This window comes from Phocoena phocoena, chromosome 4, assembly GCF_963924675.1.
Source record: "Phocoena phocoena chromosome 4, mPhoPho1.1, whole genome shotgun sequence".
NCBI lineage: Eukaryota > Metazoa > Chordata > Mammalia > Artiodactyla > Phocoenidae > Phocoena > Phocoena phocoena.
The window spans coordinates 15,505,537-15,527,073 of record NC_089222.1 but is presented as its reverse complement, the minus strand read 5'-3'; the positions used below and the strand labels follow the sequence as shown (position 1 = coordinate 15,527,073).

The window sequence follows — 21,537 nt, the reverse complement described above, 5'->3', positions numbered from 1 at the left end:
ATTTGTTGGCATGTAATTGTTCATAGTATTCTCTTATAGCCTTGAACCAAAAAATATTAAACCCACACAGCCTACTCAGGGATGCTGCCATGTAAAAATAGCCCTCCAAGACCACAGTAGACAATTGTTTCTCCTAAACTCATAGAGCAAGAGAAATATAAGTAAAATGAATCAGAGGAACCACTCCCAATTAAAAGATCAAGAGAATTCCTCTTAAAGAACAAACAGACCTCTTCAGTCTAATAGACACTGAGTTCAAAAAAGAGATAATGAAAATACTGAAGGAATTAAGAAGGACTATTGATAGAAATACAGATTACTGTAAAAAGGAACTAGAAACTATAAGGAAGAGCCAAGAAAGATTAGAAAATTCACTTGCTGAAATGAAAACTGAGCTTAAGACAATGAATAGCAGAATGAATAATGCAGAAGAATGAATAAATGATCTGGAAGATAGACTAATGGAAATCACCCTATCAGAACAGCAGACAGAAAGACAAATGAAAAAAAAAATGAAAGCAATATAAGAGACCTATGGGATAATATAAAGCATGCCAATCTATGCATAATAGGGATCCCAGAAGTAGAAGAAAGAGAAAAGGGGATTGAAAATGTATTTGAAGAAATTATGGCTGAAAACTTCCCAAACCTAAAGAAGGAAACAGATATCCAGGTTCAGGAAGCACAGAGGGTCCCAAACAAGATAAACCCAAACAGACCTACACCAAGACATATTATACTAAAAATGGCAAAAGTTAAACATAAAGAGATGATTCTAAAGGCAGCAAGAGAAAAACAAAGAGTTGATTACAAGGCAACCCCCATAAGGCTATCAGCTGATTTCTCTACAGGAGTGTTGCAAGCCAGAAGGGAGTGACAAGATATATTCAAAGTTCTGAAAGGGAAAAACCTGCAACCTAGGAAATTCCACCCACCAAGATTATCATTTAGAATAGAAGGAGAGATAAAAATTTTTCAGACAAGCAAAAACTAAACCTATACTAAAGGAAATATTGAAAGATCTTATCTAAATAGAAAAGAAGTAAGACTCTAGGGAAGAGAAAACCACAATTGGAAAGTAAATCACTTAAATAAGCCAGTACACAGATTAAAAAGAACAATTTCTGTGAGAGTGGTGATTCACAGAATCACACATGAACCACAACAAACAACAAAAGGACAAACGTGAAGATGTAAAAAAGAACATCAAAATCATAAAACATGGGAGAAGAGCATAAGAAAATGTAGATTTTTTTTTCTAGAATATGTTTAAGCCTATGTAACTACCAGTGTAAGGCAAGTAGATATAGGAAGGTGTTAACATACTTGAAAAACAGGGTAACCATAAATCAAAAAATTACAATAGACTCACAAAAACCAAAAAGAAGAGAACGTAAGCATAATACAAAAGAAAATCATCAAACCATGAAAGGAAAAACAAAAAGAAAAAGAAAGGGACAAAGAAGAAATATAAAATCAATGGGAAAACAAGGTTTAAAATGGCAATAAATACATATCTATCAATAATTACCTCAGCTGTCAATGGACTAGATGCTCCAGTCAAAAGACACAGTGGCAGATTGGAGAAAAAAACAAGAGCTGACAATATGCTGCCTACAAGAGACCCATTTTAGGGCAAAGGACACATATAGATTGAAAATGAGGGGATGGAAAAAGATATTTCATGCAAATGGAAATGACAAGAAAGTGGGGTTGCAATACTCATATCAGACAAAATAGACTTTAAAACAAAGGCTATAAAGAAAGATAAAGAAGGACACTATATAATGATATAAGGATCAATACAAGGAGAGGATATTACACTCATCAACATATATGCACCCAATATAGGAGCACCCAAATACATAAAATAAATACTAATAGACATAACAGGAGAAATTGATGGGAATACAATAATGGTTGGAGATTTTAATACCCTACTCACATCAATGGACAGATCTTTGAGACAGAAAATCAATAAGGCAACAGAGATCCTAAATGATTCAATAGAACAGTTAGACTTAATTGATATTTTCAAGACATTACATCCCAAATAAAGCAGAATACACATTCTTTTCAAGTGCACATGGAACATTCTCTAGGATTGACCACATACAAGGGCACAAAACAAGTCTCAACAAATTTAAAAGTATAGAAATTATTTCAAGCATCTTTTCTGACCACAAATGTCATGAAACTAGAAATCAACCACAGAAAAATAAATGAGAAAAAAAACAATTACATGGAGACTAAGCAACATACTACTGAAAAACCAGTGGGTCAATGGTGAAATCAAAGAAGAAATTTAAAAATACCTTGAGGCAAATGACAATGAAAACACAACCATACAAAATCTATGGGATGCAGCAAAAGCAGTTCTTAGAGGGAAGTTCATAGAGATAAGAAAAATCTCAAATAAACAGCCTAACCCACCACATAAAAGAATTAGAAATAGAACAAACAAAACCTAAAGTCAGCAGAAGGAAGGAGATAATAAAGATCAGAGAGGAAATAAATAAAATCGAGATTGAAAAAAATCAATAATATCAAGAACTGGTTCTTTGAAAGGGTAAACAAAATTGACAAACCTCGGGACTTCCCTGGTGGCACAGTGGTTAAGAATCCACCTGCCAATGCAGGGGACACAGGTTCAAGCCCTGGTCTGGGGAGATCCCACATGCCGCAGAGCAACTAAGCCCCTGTGCCACAGTGACTGAGCCTTCACTCTAGAGCCCATGAGCCACAACTACTGAGCCCGCACGCCACAACTACTGAAGCCTGTGCACCTAGAACCCGTGCTCTGCAACAAGAGAAGGCACTGCAATGAGAAGCCCACACACTGCCACGAAGAGTAGCCCCCACTCACCACAACTAGAGAAAGCCCGTGTGCAGCAACAAACACCCAATGCAGCCAAAAATAAAACTAAATAAATAAATTTAAAACATTGGCAAACCTCTGGCCAGAGTCACCAAGAAGAAAAGAGAGAAGACCCAAATGAAACAAGAAATAGGAGAAATCACAACAGATACCACAGAGATACCAATATAATTCTTATCATCTGCAATGCCATGGTTGATTTATACATGTAAACAAATGTAAATGAAGTCTTTCACTTGAGTATGCTGTGTTATATATGCAGGTGTGGAATGTTTGTAATTTCACAGGCTTATCTTTCTCCTTTATTGTATATCACTTAAATATAATTTGCTCTTTTTAGTACTTTTGCAAAACACATTTCAGATTTTTAATGTGTTCACCAGAAGTTTGAATTGAATTATATTTTGAGTTCTTACAGGAATTCTCATGTCAGTTTATCACATAAATATATACCAAATTTTAAAGTATTCTAATGCTCTTTCTATTATACAACTATAAAATTGAAATAATTATAAATTTCTTTTTACAAATTCATTGTTAGATTGTACAGTGACTTACAGAAAATAGACTGTAATGTTTTTTCTTTTTCTCCATAGGCTTGGGAAACAGTGAGACTAGAGTACATGGAAGGTCCCACCATTATTTCTTCATATAGGCAAAAGCTAACCAACTATTTCACCATGCAGCTAAGGTATTATAAATGTCCATGTTGTTTTTCTGTAGCTTCTGCAACACGCTCTACCTCTGTGTCCTTATTTCTCTTTCTTGTGTAACTTAATGTATAAAAATTTCCTTATTATTTTAAAAGGTTAAGTCCTCTCCTATTCTGTTAATGCCAAAAGAACAAAAGATGATTATGTAAGTAAGTCTTTTAATATTATGCTGAAGATTTAAACTTAAGTGGTATCAATGCAGGATCATTTTATTATTTTTATTTTATTCTAGTTAAACAGTTTAAAAATATGTGTGTGTCTGTTTATACCTGTGTGTGTATATTTGTGTCTATTTATGTTTTTTTTAATAGTTCAATTTTAGGAAAATAAACTTTAGAGTTTGGTCAGTGGTCCTGAATATCACTTTGTTTTCATAGTTAGATTGGTCAAGTTTCTGATTTTGACCAAGCTTTCTCAGCATTAGATTATACTCAGAGTCAGAGATATACCTCAAATGTCTCTCTCCTCCTTTAGCATTTGTCTGTAGCCTTTTAAAGTGATCTAATTGTAGCAATTATTGAATGTTGTCCCTTCTCTTCTAATAGTCAGGACCGAGTGACTTGGAGGAGTGCAGATGAACTGCCTTGGCTATTCCAGCAGCAGGGAAGTAAACAGAAGCTGCACGATTGCCTTCTTAACCTCTTTGTGTCTCAAAACCTCTATAAAAGGTAAGAAACTTATTTGTAGGACACCTTTTCCCAGAAAAACAGATTTAAACAGTTGTTCAGTGTAACAAAGAAAAATGGCATTCTTCATTTAAAAATTAGTCCAGTTTCAGTGGTAACTGAAGTATAAAACGGTGTGGGAGAAATTTTAATACAATTTGCAAATTGCCACAACATCTACCTTTTCCAAGAGGTAAACAAGAAAGATAGAGTATTGCAGTTTTCATAAAATCAGACCTGGAATACTCTTGAGATAGCTTTGTATCTTAATCTTTCACTGAAGCAGGTTTAAATCCAGACCACCCAGAGAGGCGGTTCATGATGTCTGCCTCTCACGATATTCAGATATTTCAAAGTATAGCCTTCAAAACAGACTCTGGGCTCTACAGAGAATCTGACTAGTGTCAGAATTTAAAGAAAGGATTACCCTTTTTCATAAATGTCTTTTTTTTTTTTTAATTTTTATTTTGTCTTTTTGGCTGTGCCCTATGGCATGTGAGATCTTATTTCCCCGACTAGCGATTGAACCCTTGCCCACTGCGGTGGAAGCACTGAGTCTTAACCACTGGACGACCAGGGAAGTCCTTCGTAACTGTCTTATTGTCTCTCTTGGTGTGTTTGAATTTGCCTCTGACAGAACCACCTTTTTCTGAGACAACCTTCTGATCTCTAAGCCCTACGAGGGTGTTTTTCTGTCTCACCTAGAAATTTACTCACTTCTCATAATTTATTTATTTTCTTTTATTTTATTTACATCTTTATTGGAGTATAATTGGTTTAAAATGGTGTGTCAGTTTCTGCTTTATAACAAAGTGAATCAGTTATACATATGTTCCCATATCTCTTCCCTCTTGAGCGTCTCCCTCCCTCCCACCCTCCCTATCCCACCCCTCTAGGTGGTCACAAAGCACCGAGCTGATCTCCCTGTGCTATGCAGCTGCTTCCCACTAGCTATCTGTTTTACGTTTGGTAGTGTATATACGTCCATACCACTCTCTCACTTTGTTACAGCTTACCCTTCCCCCTCCCCATATCCTCAAGTCCATTCTCTAGTAGGTCTGTCTCTTTAGTCCTGTCTTACCCCTAGGTTCTTCATGACATTTTTTTCCCTTAAATTCCATATATATGTATTAGCATACGGTATTTGTCTTTCTCTTTCTGACTTACTTCACTCTGTATGACAGACTCTAGGTCCATCCACCTCATTATAAATAGCTTAATTTCGTTTCTTTATATGGCTGAGTAATATTCCATTGTATGTATGTGCCACTTCTTCTTTATCCATTCATCTGATGATGGACACTTAGGTTGTTTCCATCTCCTGGGTATTGTAAATAGAGCTGCAATGAACATTTTGGTACATGACTCTTTTTGAATTATGGTTTTCTCAGGGTATATACCCAGTAGTGGGATTGCTGGGTCATATGGTAGCTCTATTTGTAGTTTTTTAAGGAACCTCCATAATGTTCTCCATAGTGGCTATACAAATTCACATTCCCACCAGCAGTGCAAGAGTATTCCCTTTTCTCCAAACCCTCTCCAGCACTTATTGTTTCTAGATTTTTTGATGATAGCCATTCTGACCGGTATGAGATGATATCTCATTGTAGTTTTGATTTGCATTTCTCTAATGATTAATGATGTTGAGCATTCTTTCATGTGTTTATTGGCAGTCTGTATATCTTCTTTGGAGAAATGTCTATTTAGGTCTTCTGCCCATTTTCGGATTGGTTTGTTTGTTTTTTTGTTACTGAGCCGCATGAGCTGCTTGTAAATTTTGGAGATTAATCCTTTGTCAGTTGCTTTATTGGCAAATATTTTCTCCCATTCTCAGGGTTGTCTTTTGGTCTTGTTTATGGTTTCCTTTGCTGTGCAAAAGCTTTGAAGTTTCATTAGGTCCCATTTGTTTAGTTTTGTTTTTATTTCCATTTCTCTAGGAGGTGGTCAAAAAGGATCTTGCTGTGATTTATGTCACAGAGTGTTCTGACTATGTTTTCCTCTAAGAATTTGATAGTTTCTGGCCTTACATTTAGGTCTTTAATCCATTTTGAGCTTATTTTTGTGTATGGTGTTAGGGAGTGATCTAATCTTATACTTTTACATGTACCTGTCCAGTTTTCCCAGCACCACTTATTGAAGAGGCTGTCCTTTCTCCACTGTACCTTCCTGCCTCCTTTATCAAAGATAAGGTGACCATATGTGTGTGGGTTTATCTCTGGGCTTTCTATCCTGTTCCATTGATCTGTCTTTCCATTTTTATGCCAGTACCATACTGTGCTGATTACTGTAGCTTTGTAGTATAGTCTGAAGTCAGGGAGCCTGATTCCTCCAGCTCCATTTTTCGTTCTCAAGATTGCTTTGGCTATTCGGGGTCTTTTGTGTTTCCATACAAATTGCGAAATTTTTTGTTCTAGTTCTGTGAAAAATGCCAGTGGTAGTTTGATAGGGATTGCATTGAATCTGTAGATTGCTTTGGGTAGTAGAGTCATTTTCACAATGTTGATTCTTCCAATCCAAGAACATGGTATATCTCTCCATCTATTTGTATCATCTTTAATTTCTTTCATCAGTGTCTTATAATTTTCTCCATACAGGTCTTTTGTCTCCTTAGGTAGGTTCATCCCTAGATATTTTATTCTTTTTGTTGCAGTGGTAAATGGGAGTGTTTTCTTGCTTTCACTTTCACATTTTTCATCATTAGTGTATAGGAATGTAAGAGATTTCTGTGCATTAATTTTGTATTCTGCTACTTTACCAAATTCATTGATTAGCTCTAGTAGTTTTCTGGTAGCATCTTTAGGATTCTCTATGTATAGTGTCATGTCATCTGAAAACAGTGACAGCTTTACTGCTTCTTTTCCGATTTGGATTCGTTTTATTTCCTTTTCTTCTCTGATTGCTGTGGCTAAAACTTCCAAAACTATGTTGAATAAGAGTGGTGAGAGTGGGCAACCTTGTCTTGTTCCTGATCTTAGTGGAAATGCTTTCAGTTTATCACCATTGAAGACGATGTTGGCTGTGGGCTTGTCATATATGGCCTTTATTATGTTGAGGAAAGTTCCCTCTATGCCTACTTTCTGCAGGGTTTTCATCATAAATGAGTGTTGAATTTTGTCGAAAGCTTTCTCTGCATCTATTGAGGTGATCATATGGTTTTTCTCCTTCAATTTGTTAATATGGTGTATCACATTGATTGATTTGCATATAGTGAAAAATCCTTGCATTCCTGGAATAAACCCCACTTGATCATGGTGTATGATCCTTTTAATGTGCTGTTGGATTCTGTTTGCTAGTATTTTGTTGAGGATTTTTGCATCTATGTTCATCAGTGATATTTGCCTGTAGTTTTCTTTCTTTGTGACATCCTTGCCTGGTTTTGGTATCAAGGTGATGGTGGCCTCGTAGAATGAGTTTGGGAGTGTTCCTCCCTCTGCTATATTTTGGAAGAGTTTGAGAAGGATAGGTATTAGCTCTTCTCTAAATGTTTGATAGAATTTGCCTGTGAAGCCATCTGGTCCTGGGCTTTTGTTTGTTGGAAGATTTTTAATCACAGTTTCAATTTCAGTGCTTGTGATTGGTCTGTTCATATTTTCTATTTCTTCCTGATTCAGTCTTGGCAGTTTGTGCATTTCTAAGAATTTGTCCATTTCTTCCAGGCTGTCCACTTTATTGGCATAGAATTGCTTGTAGTAATCTCTCATGATCTTTTTTATTTCTGCAGTGTCAATTGTTACTTCTCCTTTTTCATTTCTAATTCTGTTGATTTGAGTCTTCTCCCTTTTTTTTCTTGATGAGTCTGCCTAATGGTTTATCAATTTTATCTTCTCAAAGAACCAGCTTTGAGTTTTCTTGATCTTTGCTATCATTTCCTTCATTTCTTTTTCATTTATTTCTGTTCTGATTTTTATGATTTCTTTCCTTCTGCTAACTTTGGGGTATTTTTGTTCTTTTTTCTCTAATTGCTTTAGGTGCAAGGTTAGGTTGTTTATTCGAGATGTTCCCTGTTTCTTAAGGTAGGATTGTATTGCTATAAACTTCCCTCTTAGAACTGCTTTTGCTGCATCCCATAGATTTTGGGTCGTCGTGTCTCCATTGTCATCTGTTTCTAGGTATTTTTTTATTTCCTCTTTATTTCTTCAGTGATCACCTCGTTATTAAGTAGTGTATTGCTTTGCCTCTATGTGTTTGTATTTTTTACAGATCTTTTACTGTAATTGATATCTAGTCTCATAGCGTTGTGGTCTGAAAAGATACTTGATACAATTTTAATTTCCTAAATTTACCAAGGCTTGATCTGTGACCCAAGATATGATCTATCCTGGAGAATGTTCCATGGGTACTTGAGAAAAATGTGTATTCTGTTGTTTTTGGATGGAGTGTCCTATAAATATCAATTAAGTCCATCTTGTTTAATGTATCATTTAAAGCTTGTGTTTCCTTATTTATTTTCATTTTGGATGATCTGTCCATTGGTGCAAGTTGGGTGTTAAAGTCCCCTACTATGAATGTGTTACTGTCGATTTCCCCTTTTATGGCTGTTAGTATTTGCCTTATGTATTGAGGTGCTCCTATGCTGGGTGCATACATACTTACAATTGTTATATCTTCTTCTTGGAACGATCCCTTGATCATTATGTAGTGTCCTTCTTTGTCTCTTCTAATAGTCTTTATTTTAAAGTCTATTTTGTCTGATATGAGGACTGCTACTCCAGCTTTCTTTTGGTTTGCATTTGCATGGAATATCTTTTTCCAACCCCTTACTTTCAGTCTGTATGTGTCTCTAGGTCTGAAGTAGGTCTCTTGTAGGCCACATATATATGGGTCTTGTTTTTGTATCCATTCAGCCAATCTGTGTCTTTTGGTGGGAGCATTTAGTCCATTTACATTTAAGGTAATTATCGATATGTATGTTCCTATTCCCATTTAATTAATTGTTTTGCGATCATTATTGTAGGTCTTTTCCTTCTCTTGTGTTTCTTGCCTAGAGAAGTTCCTTTAGCATTTGTTGTAAAGCTGGTTTGGTGATGCTGAACTCTCTCAGCTTTTGCTTGTCTGTTAAGGTTTTGATTTCTCCATCAAATCTGAATGAGATCCTTGCTGGGTAGAGTAATCTTGGTTGCAGGTTTTTCCCCTTCATCACTTTCAATATGTCCTGCCAGTCCCTTCTGGCTTGCAGAGTTTCTGCTGAAAGATCAGCTGTTAACCTTATGGGGATTCCCTTTTGTGTTATTTCTTGTTTTTCCCTTGCTGCTTTTAATATGTTTTCTTTGTATTTAATTTTTGACAGTTTGATTAGTATGTTTCTTGGCGTATTTCTCCTTGGATTTATCCTGTATGGGACTCTCTGTGCTTCCTGGACTTGATTAACTATTTCCTTTCCCATATTAGGGAAGTTTTCAACTATAATCTCTTCAAATATTTTCTCAGTCCCTTTGTTTTTCTCTTCTTCTTCTGGAACCCCAATAATTCGAATGTTGATGCATTTAGTATTGTCCCAGAAGTCTCTGAGACTGTCCTCAGTTCTTTTCATTCTTTATTCTGCTCTGCAGTAGTTATTTCCACTATTTTATCTTCCAGGTCACTTATCCGTTCTTCTGCCTCAGTTATTCTGCTGTTGATCCCATCTAGAGTATTTTTAATTTCATTTATTGTGTTCATCGTTGCTTGTTTCATCTTTAGTTCTCTTAGGTACTTGTTAAATGTTTCTTGCGTTTTGTCTATTCTATTTCCAAGATTTTGGATCATCTTTACTATCATTATTCTGAATTCTTTTTCAGGTAGACTGCCTATTTCCTCTTCATTTGTTAGGTCTGGTGCATTTTTATGTTGCTCCTTCATCTGTTGTGTGTTTTTCTGTCTTCTCGTTTTGCTTATCTTACTGTGTTTGGGGTCTCCTTTTTGCAGGCTGCAGGTTCGTAGTTCCCATTGTTTTTGGTGTCTGTCCCCAGTGGCTAAAGTTGGTTCAGTGGGTTGTGTAGGCTTCCTGGTGGAGGGGACTAGTGCCTGTGTTCTTGTGGTTGAGGCTGGATCTTGTCTTTCTGGTGGGCAGGTCCACGTCTGGTGGTGTGTTTTGGGGTGTCTGTGGACTTACTATGATTTTAGGCAGCCTCTCTGCTAATGGGTGGGGTTGTGTTCCTGTCTTGCTGGTTGTTTGGCATAGGGTGTCCAGCACTGTAGCTTGCTGGTCGTTGAGTGAAGCTGGGTGCTGGTGTTGAGATGGAGATCTCTGGGAGATTTTCACCGTTTGATATTATGTGGAGCTGGGAGGTCTCTTGTGGACCAGTGTCCTGAAGTTGGCTCTCCCACCTCAGAGGCACAGCACTGACTCCTGGCTGCAGCACCAAGAGCCTTTCATCCACGCCACTCAGAATAAAAGGGAGAAAAAGAAGAGTGAAAGAAAGAAAGAAAGAGAGAGGGAGGGAGGGTGGGAGAGAGAGAGAGAGAAAGAAAGAAAGAAAAGCGAGGGAGGGAGGGAGGGAAGGAAAGAAAGAAAGAAAGAAGATAAAATAAAGATAAAATAACAAAGTAATTAAAATAAAAAATAATTATTAAGAAAAAAACTGTTTTCAAAGAAAGAAAAAGCAAAAAAATGGACGGATAGAACCCTAGGACAAATGGTGGAAGCAAAGCTATACAGACAAAATCTCACACAGAAACATACACATACACACTCATAAAAAGGGGAAATAATAATATATCTTGCTATCAAAGTCCACCTCCTTAATTTGGGATGATTCGTTGTCTATTCATGTATTCCACAGATGCAGGGTACATCAAGTTGATTGTGGAGCTTTAATCCGCTGCTTCTGAGGCTGCTGGGAGAGATTTCCCTTTCTCTTCTTTGTTCTCACAGCTCCAGGGGCTCAATTTTGGATTTGGCCCCGTCTCTGCGTGTAAGTCACCGGAGGGCGTCTGTTCTTCGCTCAGAAAGGACAGGGTTAAAGGAGCAGCAGCTTCGGGGACTCTGGCTCACTCAGGCCGTGGGGAGGGAGGGGTACGGAGTGCAGGGCGAGCCTGCGGCGGCAGAGGCCATCGTGATGTTGCACCAGCCTGAGGCGCGCCGTGCGTTTTCCCGGGGAAGTTGTCCCTGGATCCCGGGACCCTGGCAGTGGCGGGCTGCACAGGCTCCCTGGAAGGGGGTTGTGGATAGTGACCTGTGCTCGCACACAGGCTTCTTGGTGTCGGCAGCAGCAGCCTTAGCGTCTCATGTCCGTCTCTGGGGTCCGCGATGTTAGCCACGGCTCACGCCCATCTCTGGAGCTCCTTTAAGCAGCACTCTTAATCCCCTCTCCTCGCACACCAGGAAACAGAGGGAAGAAAAAGTCTCTTGCCTCTTCGGCAGGTCCAGACTTTTCCCAGAAGCCCGAGCCTCAGCTCCCAGCCCTGCCCGCCCCGGCTGGTGAGCACACCAGCCTCTCGGTCTGGTGAGTGCCGGTCGGCACCAATCCTCTGTTCGGGAATCTCTCCGCTTTGCCCCCTGCACCCCTATTGCTGTGCTCTACTCCTTGGCTCCGAAGATTTCCCCCTCCGCCACCCGCAGTGTCCGCCCACGAAGGGGCTTCCTAGTGTGTGGAACCTTTCCTCCTTCACAGCTCCCTCCCACTGGTGCAGGTCCTGTCCCTATCATTTTGTCTTTGTTTATTCTTTTTTCTTTTGCCCTATCCAGGTACATGGGGACTTTCTTGCCTTTTGGGACGTCTGAGGACTTCTGCCAGCGTTCAGTAGGTGTTCTGTAGTAGTTGTTCCACGTGTAGATGTATTTCTGGTGTATCTGTGGGGAGGAAGGTGATCTCCGCGTCTTACTCTTCCGCCATCTTCCCCTCGTACCCACTTCTCATAATTTAGATGCATAATTTGTTTTACTTTTTAGTGAACTCTCTCAAATTTCTTTGTTTCACCTTATAGATTATTTCTGATCTCATCCTAGTTTTTCATGATTTCATTTGAAATCAGATTCATCCTTCAGTTTACCATCTCTCCCATCCTTGTTAATACCATCAATAGATGAATAAGCTTACTTTTATCATTCAATTCCTTGATGAAAATACAAAGCAGATATTCTGACAGTTTGCCTGTGTTTCATTAGTCTTCTGTTCTGATTTCTATCATTTAAAATAATTTTGGGGTGAACTCAGCAGTTGACTGCATATCATGAAATGTCTAAACAGGGTTATGATAGGTTTCCATTGGTGAGTAACCATAATGATATTAATGGTAACAGCCAACACTATGGAGTACTTGCTACAGGCCATAATCTCCTTATAGTAACACCTGAGGCAGGTGGTGTCGGTGTGCCTCTTCTGCAGATGAGGATGATGAGGTGTAAGAGAGCACACAGCGAGGCTGCTGTGGACTCAGATGGCAGTTCCAGTCTACACCCTTACTTCACTACACTGGACTAGCCTACTAATAAACTATCGATAGCTTGATATGAATTATGGCATCTTCACACAATAGTGGGGTTTAAAGTTTCTTTTTCATTAAATTACTGTTATTTGTTGCAACAGAGGACACTTTGCTGAGTTGCTGAGTTACTGGCAGTTTGTTGGCAAAGACAAAAGCGCGATGGCAGCAGAATACTTTGATTCATTGAAGCAGTATGAGAAAAACTGTGAAGGCGAGGAGAGCATGATTTGCTTAGCTGACCTTTATGAAACCCTGGGGCGATTTCTCAAGGATCTAGGCCTTCTCAGTCAGGTAACTTCAACAGAGAGTTAGAGACCTTGTGGGTTTTCATGTTTACTCTTCTCTCCTTCCTAGGAGTTAATGCAGCTTTTATTTGTTGTGCTAATCAGATCTTACAGCATTTCACTCACTTTAATTGGCCTTTAACCTTTTTCTTCCCCCAGGCTGTGGTGCCTTTGCAGAGGTCTCTAGAAATTCGAGAAACAGCTTTAGATCCAGATCACCCACAAGTAGCTCAGTCCCTCCACCAACTAGCGAGTGTGTACGTGCAGTGGAAGAAATTTGGCAATGCTGAACAACTATATAAACAGGCATTGGAAATCTCAGAAAATGCCTATGGTGCGGACCATCCACATATTGCTCGCGAACTTGAAGCACTTGCAACTTTGTACCAGAAACAAAATAAGTAAGATTTCAATTGGTAATTCTCTGGTTTTATGACAGGGAGTTACAGTTCTTAATGTACTTATGTGGGAGGCTTTGTTTTGTGGCTGTGTATTTTTCCATATCCCATATTTTCCTTATCCTATATTCTTTCGAATCCACCATGTTCAAATATTATTCTTGGTCTGGAGGGTGAACAAAATATTAGAACTACAAGATTCATCTCTATTTCAAGATGTGCAAAGGATAGAGCATGGACTTTGGAGTCATATAGTTAGGTTTGAAACCGGGCTTCTTCGCTAGCTCTGTAATATTGAGTGTACTACTAATACAGGGGGCAGCAAACTGTCCCCCACATGCCAAGTCCAGAAGGTCCCCTGTTTGGGACGTAGAGTTGTAGTGTAACACAGCCACATTTTTTCCTTTACATATTGTCTGTGGTCGCTTCCATGCTTCAACAGCAGTTTTGTATTTGCAGCAGAGACCACAGGACCCACAAAGCCTGAAAATGTTTACTATCTAGCCTTTTACAGAAGTTTGCTGATCCCTAGTGTAATAATCCCTCCGAATGATATCTCTTCCTCTATGTGAAATCATTTGTTTTGCTCAGTCAGAAATGATACATATTGGAACTTTTTCTTTTAACTTCTAGAAGTATTGTTTCACACAGATTTTGTGTGATTTTCACATTTCTGATTGACAAAAAAATAACCTGTGTGGAAGCTGATATAGCAAACTGAAGTTTTGGATTTTCATTTAGTTAGATCACCCTTTAGAGATTCAAAATGAGTTTAATCAGTTAAAAACAGTTAAATGTCAGCTACTTGGAGGACTAGATTTGTTTTGTTAGATTTTGTTTTATGAAAGTTTTTGTTAAAGATTTTTAATTCCATATGACTATCACTTCTAGAAATAATGCTGTATTTAGCCAAAAAAACTTTACACTGGTGGTTTCATTTCACTGAAGTATGACACTTTGGACATATGTTTCTTTCGTTTGACTTTTTTTTTTTTTTTTAAGATATGAACAAGCTGAACATTTTAGAAAAAAATCTTTTAAAATTCGTCAGAAAGCTACAAGGAGAAAAGGCAACTTGGTAATGCAGATTTCTTTTGAACAAAAAGGAATTAGAACATCTCTGAATATCATAATGTAGATGCATAAACCTCACATATTTAAGAACTTTAGATTTTAAAGTGACTTCTACGGAAGTACTGATTAACATTTTCTTATTTATAATACACGTTTAAATATTAGTATCACTGAGAAGTACAAATTAGTAGACTTTTAAAAAGTAGAACTATGTATTGTGGTAATCGTTTTACACTACATACGTATCATCATGTTTTACACTTTAAACTTACACAATGTTATATGTCAATTACATCAATAAATCTGGAGAATTTTTTTTAATTTTTAAAAAGTAGAACTATTGAGTTAATTTAAAGTTAATTAAGATTTTAGAAGATGGACTTAAAAGCTGTATCAATTCTTTAAAGTGTTGAAAAACAGAATAAAAAAAATTAGTAAACACTTTATGTTAGATTCAAATGCCAAGAAATTATTACCCTTGAGTGCAAAAAATTTTTCATTTATCTAAGCTGCTAGTAAAATTTAAATATAGCATATTTGTTTGTTTTAACTTAAAATGCTATGTGCAATTTTTTAAATTGAAATATATTTGACATCTAACATTGTGTAAATTTAAGATGTACAACATGCTTATCTGATGCATTTATATATTGTAATATGATTATTACCATAGCGTTAGCTAACACCTCTATCACATCACATAATTATCATTTCTTTTTTGTGGTGGGAATAATTAAGATCTAGTCTCTTAGCAAGTTTGATGATTTTAATACAGTATTTTTGCTTGTATTCGCTATGCTGTACATTTGAGCTCCAGGACTTATTTGTCTTCTAGTTGCAAGTGCTATTTGCAATTTTAAGTACCCGATATTTAAATGTTTAGTAATAGGGTTAATAAATATATGCATGTTAATTGTTTCCTAATCTTTTTGAAGCACTTTGGGATTCAGTTCATTTTGCTAAAATAATCTCATAATTATTTTCACAAAATAGTTTTTTAATGAATTTAAGAATGTGATGCTACATGGAAGTATATATATTTTCATAAATCATTAGATTAATTCAGTATGATACTTAAAGTAATTGTAATCTACTTTAAAGGGAAAAAAAAGGAGAAAGGATTTTTTCAGAACCCTAGTATATTGCTTCAGAATCAAAGATTGCACTTACTTGGTGATTGTTGTGAATTTCTTGTGTTTGCTGCAGTATGGATTTACCCTTTTACGTAGACGGGCCCTACAGTTAGAAGAGCTCACGTTAGGTAAGGATACACCTGACAATGCTCGGACCCTCAATGAACTGGGTGTGCTCTACTATCTTCAGAACAACCTGGAGTGAGTACCATGGTGTTAATAATGAAAACAGGTATCCATTTTGTCTCTTAGATACAAAGCTGTTTTACACTTCTATCAAGCTAAGCTAGAAAAAATTGATAGAAACCATGCCAAATTTCATGTATGATATGTTATGAACATGGCCACACTTAACAAGGACCATGACATTTTCTCTACTGTTTCCTTTCACATTGTTTCTTTAGTAACTAAAAAGTTATTCTCTAGCTTCCCTAGTATGTGTTATATGTTTATGAAAAGTGAGTTTGTGTAGATATTGTACGTAAGATCTCACATAAGAACAAACTTGGGACTAAATAATGTAGATGGCTGCTATTTTTATTCTTCAGTTTATTTGAGCATAAAGACTCACAAAGGCATTAATATTTATGACAAAGAGGTGTTTTTGGACTTCTTTGTATGTCAGAAAAATATAACAAATTTGACACTTTGGATACCAGAAAAACACAACAATATTTAGCCCACTTCACAAAGGGTTCTTTTATTAAAAAATTATTTAGTACTACAAAGGGAGAAAGAAAGAATACCAAAATGTTTTGAGTTTGGCCTAGTAATTTTTAAAGATAAAAAAATTTGTTTTGGAAACTATTTATGGGTTTGTCTTTTAGAAGTGAAGTGGAGAATTGAGACAATCGTCCAGATACTTTAGGCTTTCACACTATCAGGAAAGCATTTTTAGTTTTTGGAAAAGGGCAGGAAGAGATGAGGGGGTGGGAAAGAGGGGGAGAGGATTTTGAGCTGAATCCTTCATTTTAACTATCTTGGATTTAAGAATAAAAGTGCTTCAGTTCTCCACCTAACTATGGCTAGGGATTCTCACTTCTAGAGAATAAATTGTTTAAACCATTTGTGGCTTTTGTTCATAGAACAGCTGACCAGTTTCTGAAGCGTTCCTTGGAGATGAGGGAGCGAGTTCTAGGACCAGATCACCCTGACTGTGCCCAGTCTTTGAATAATCTGGCGGCTCTATGCAATGAAAAGAAACAGTATGATAAAGCAGAAGAACTTTATGAAAGAGCCTTAGACATTCGGAGACGAGCATTAGCTCCTGATCACCCTTCTTTGGCTTATACAGTGAAGCATCTTGCAGTCTTGTATAAGAAAATGGTAAGTAATCCTTGGCATGCCTACATGCCAAGGTGGATCTTTTATGATCTACCTCCTAGATTAATGAAAATAAAAACAAAAATAAGCAAATGGGACCTGATTAAACTTAAAAGCTTTTGCACAGCAAAGGAAACCATTAAAAAACAAAAAGACAACCCTCAGAATGGGAGAAAATATTTGCAAACAAAGCAAATGACAAGGGATTAATCTCCAAAATATACAGATAGCTCATGCAGCTCAATAAGAAAAAAACAAACAACCCAATCCAAAAATGGACAGAAGACCTAAATAGACATTTCTCCAGAGACATACAGATGGCCAACAAACACATGAAAAGATGCTCAACATCACTAAGTATTAGAGAAATGCATATCAAAACTACAATGAGGCATCACCTCACACAGGTCAGAATGGCCATCATCAAAAAATCTACAAACAACAAATGCTGGAGAGGGTATGGAGAAAAGGGAACCCTCTTGCACTGTTGGTGGGAATGTAAATTGATACAGCCACTATGGAGAACAGTATGGAGGTTCCTTAAAAAGCTAAAAAGACAACTACCATATGACCCAGCAATCCCACTCCTGGGCATATCTCCAGAGCAAACCATAATTCAAAAGGAGGTATGCACCCCGATGTTCATCGCAGCACTATTTACAATAGCCAGGACACAGAAGTAACCTAAATGCCCATCGACAGAGGAATGGGTAAAGAAGATGTGGTACATATATACAATGGAATATTACTCAGCCATAAAAAGGAATGAAATAGTGCCATTTGTAGAGATATGGATGGACCTAGAGATTGTCATACAGAGTGAAGTAAGTTGGAAAGAGAAAAATAAATATCGTATAATACCGCTTTTTTGTGGAATCTAGAAAAATGGTACAGATGAACTTACTGGCAAAGCAGAAATAGAGGCACAGATGTAGAGAATAAACTTATGGTTACCAAGGGGGGAAGGGGAGGGTGGGACAAATTGGGAGATTGGGATTGACATATATACACTACTATGTATAAAATAGGTAACTAATGAGAACCTACTGTTCAGCAGCACAGGGAACCCTACTCAGTGATCTGTGGTGACCTAAATGGGAAGGAAGTCTAAAAAAGAGGGGATATATGTATATGTATAACTGATTCACTTTGCTGTACAGCAGAAACTAACACAACATTGTAAAGCAATTATACTCCAATAAAAATTAATTTTAAAAAATAAAAATATTATTTCAGACTTAACTGGTTTAGTTTTTAAAAATACATTCTAAATACAAATGCATTTGTCAGCACTCTAATTAGAACTTATTCTTCTATTACATTTTAGAAGTTCTAAAATTCAACCAGGATTAGGTTTGCTGTGTTAAGCTACCAGAAACATAACGAATCACCCAAATGTTAGGGCTGAAGGAGGAGTCTCTTGTAGCTGGTTAAATGACCATTTTAATTTCATTCTTTCTTTTCTTTGCTTGCAATTAAATGTAACCATTCTTTACCATAGGGTTCTAGCCTGAGTGATATTTGGAGTGTTTATAGCTGTTCTCAAAAAAAAAAAAAAAAAAAAAAGAAAGAGAAGCAGAGAAGTCTTTCATTTAGCACAGTTACAGAGTTAGACTGTATTTAGACTTTGTTTGTGGGAACCTTGCTGGTCCTCCTGGTACTGAAGTTGATGTTTTAGTATGAAGGATCCATAGTTGCTATTTCTGCCTAACTTTCAAGTAAAAAAGAAAGAATAATCTGGAAAGGATTTGGTGGAAAACAAGTTCTTATTTTGATGCTATCTCTAAATTATGTACAGTAGCAAACATACTTTTTACTTCATCAGAAATAGTAATAATGGATGATCCTAAAGGACTTTCTGAGTTATCAAAGAAAATGTTTTCATATTCAGTGTAGCTGTACTTACATGTTCTATTTGATGTCAGTTATCTATAAACTTAACCATTAAACTGGGAGGAAATGCTTCTGAACTTTTTACCTCAGAATTACTTGTTCATAGAAAATTGTATTTATAGAACAAGCTCTGATCAGAAAGTATTTATTGCTTTAATATTTTTGTTAGATTTCACTTTTGTTTTTTAGGGGAAACTTGACAAAGCTGTACCTTTGTATGAGCTGGCTGTTGAAATCCGGCAGAAATCCTTTGGCCCAAAGCACCCTAGTGTAGCTACTGCCTTGGTGAACTTAGCTGTTCTTTATAGCCAAATGGTAAGTTCCCACACTGTAATTCTTTATAAGTGAATGGTTTTAACGTATGAAATATAGGTAAACATGTATTAGATCTGGCATAGTAAAAATAATTAAAGGACATTTAGGTTATCTACTAATGTTCCCTTTAATACTTGAGAAATTATTGAAGTTATATTTGTAAGATAGTCCCTTCCTCTTAGTGTAAAACACTGAGTGTTTAGTTCATTGCATAGGCTTAGTTTTTTTAAATTCTGGAGACTCCCTACATCTCTATATCTAATATTGTTCTTAAGCTCTATCATTTGCCTGTGATGAGTGAAAAACAGGTATGGTACCCTGTGGGCAAAAACAGGTTTGTGCTTATATAATTGGATTAATGTCATTGGTTACCAAGCCGAGTCTAAAACTGAAGTTTCTGACTTTTTATTATACTGCTTCTCCCATTATTATTCCTAAATTAATCTGTTTATCCACATCTTATAGGAGGATATTAACTTTTTAAAAGTGCTTATTACCCAAGTAGGTCAGCTTAGTCTAGAATACCTTAACAGTAATTTCAGAAACGCAGTGTGTTCAAGTGACCATTGTTTCTTTTTTAATAAGAAAAAACACATTGAGGCCTTGCCGTTATATGAAAGAGCATTAAAGATTTATGAGGACAGCCTGGGTCGGATGCATCCTCGAGTTGGAGAAACATTAAAAAATTTAGCTGTGCTTAGGTAAGAATTTTTCACTTTCCTCATGCAGCCAAAACCCCTTTTAAAACATCTTCGATTCATCATAGAGCTCCACAAAATATTTATTGCTGATATGCTTTCTCTTGTAGTGGGAGGGGTTGTTTGGGGTTGATCTATATACTTCAAGAGATACTGAAGTAATATCCAGAGTGGAATGAAGGTGACATGATCTATTTTGTGAGGAGTGTATCACGGCAAATAGAGAAGGACGGTTTACATTTGCAGCTAACTGGCTCTAGGGTAATCTGGGCAATTTGCTCTCCTCAAAGCTGATTTACCATTAAGTACATGTTGATTTTTACGTTATGTTTATCTCAGGATGCTAACTTCCCTTAGCAGTTTCACTGCATCCATTACAACATAGTCTTAATGGTGCCCCTATGAGACACTTAACAGCACAAGACAGAAAGGAGAAGAGTTTGGGTATTCTGTTTTATTGGTCTGCCTGAATGAATGCACTGGAAAAAATGAGCAATTATTAACAACTTGTTTTTCTGTATCCTATAATATCATCTAAAATTGTTAAAAGGTTATAATCTCATTTTGAGAATTTTTTTTGTCTCAAAGCTATGAAGAAGGGGATTTCGAAAAAGCTGCTGAACTATACAGAAGGGCAATGGAAATAAAAGAAGCAGAAACATCTCTTTTGGGTGGAAAAGCTCCTTCCCGACATTCATCAAGTGGAGATACGGTTAGCTTAAAAACAACCCATTCTCCTAATGTTTTCCTTCATCAAGGACAAAGGTAATAGCAGCAACTACAATTCATTGCAAATGCAACTTAGGATAAAATAATTAAGAAACATTTGGAACATTAGAATTTAAAACTTATAAAAATAGTTTTTAAGAAAACTTATTTTTGTGTGATTTAACTAATATTTGTATGAAATTGTATTGGACTACATTGAAGTTTGAGTCATGATTGTTTTTAGTTCTTTAAAAGAATTAATTTTCCTATTGTGTGGGAACCAAGGATGTAGACACATTAGAATCCTAAGATGACATGAAGAGTTGATCATGGAGAGTAGACTGGTCTCTGTTCTACAAGAGCTGGCAAAGCAGCCAAGACAAGCAGTTCAAGAATTCCGTGATTCTTCTCCTCTCTCAAGTTACTTGAGCCTCATCATTCCTCATCTTGCTTTTCAGCAGCAGTCTGGCCCAGTTCTCTACCTCAAAGAAAAGTTTCAAGGAGTAAAGGGATAATGTTGACGGAAAGTATGAATTGTCTTCTGTAAAATGAACTAGTAATAGGAATCTCTGACTGCTACATTTTTTTTATTCTACCTTTTCATTCAGCAGATTGGGCCAAGCCCTCTGCTTTCCATGCTCTCTACACTGTATATTGTTTTTACTGTGTAGAATGTACCTGCACAATCTGAAGTCATTAATGCAGTAACAGGTCAAGCTCTTTGGCATTCTTTGACCTTTCCCAAAATATGGACATGACCTTCTTTCTTAAATGGCCTAAATCTATGTCTTCATTTATCTTGGACTCAAATTAGTTGGCCATTTTATACTGAAAATTAAATATTTTTATAGATTTTATAAATATTGCCAATTTGGGATAATGTTTTGTACCATTTATGTATTTATATATAAATAAAATCTTCAATTTTAATACTTGTAAGATTCCAACATGTATTAATTGTAAAGGTGAAAAATGTAATAACCATATTTCACTGTTTTAGAATAAAAGTGGAATTTAAAGTTTTTTTTCCCACTCCAGTGTATATTGGG

General features: G+C 36.6%; 1 protein-coding gene across 1 annotated transcript in view; it reads left to right on the top strand.

The window, feature by feature from the left end:
• The window catches only part of NPHP3 (nephrocystin 3), a 48,866-nt gene extending 28,239 nt beyond the window's left edge, over positions 1 to 20,627 (top strand). Inside the window, exons 18-27 of the mRNA XM_065876764.1 lie at positions 3,475 to 3,569; positions 4,137 to 4,259; positions 12,764 to 12,953; positions 13,106 to 13,347; positions 14,347 to 14,422; positions 15,625 to 15,752; positions 16,637 to 16,877; positions 18,957 to 19,082; positions 19,668 to 19,783; positions 20,369 to 20,627. Of these exons, the coding sequence (XP_065732836.1) occupies positions 3,475 to 3,569; positions 4,137 to 4,259; positions 12,764 to 12,953; positions 13,106 to 13,347; positions 14,347 to 14,422; positions 15,625 to 15,752; positions 16,637 to 16,877; positions 18,957 to 19,082; positions 19,668 to 19,783; positions 20,369 to 20,549 (1,518 nt within the window). The 3' untranslated portion in view covers positions 20,550 to 20,627. The remainder of the gene's footprint in view (positions 1 to 3,474; positions 3,570 to 4,136; positions 4,260 to 12,763; positions 12,954 to 13,105; positions 13,348 to 14,346; positions 14,423 to 15,624; positions 15,753 to 16,636; positions 16,878 to 18,956; positions 19,083 to 19,667; positions 19,784 to 20,368) is intronic.
• Positions 20,628 to 21,537: the final 910 nt, after the last annotated feature.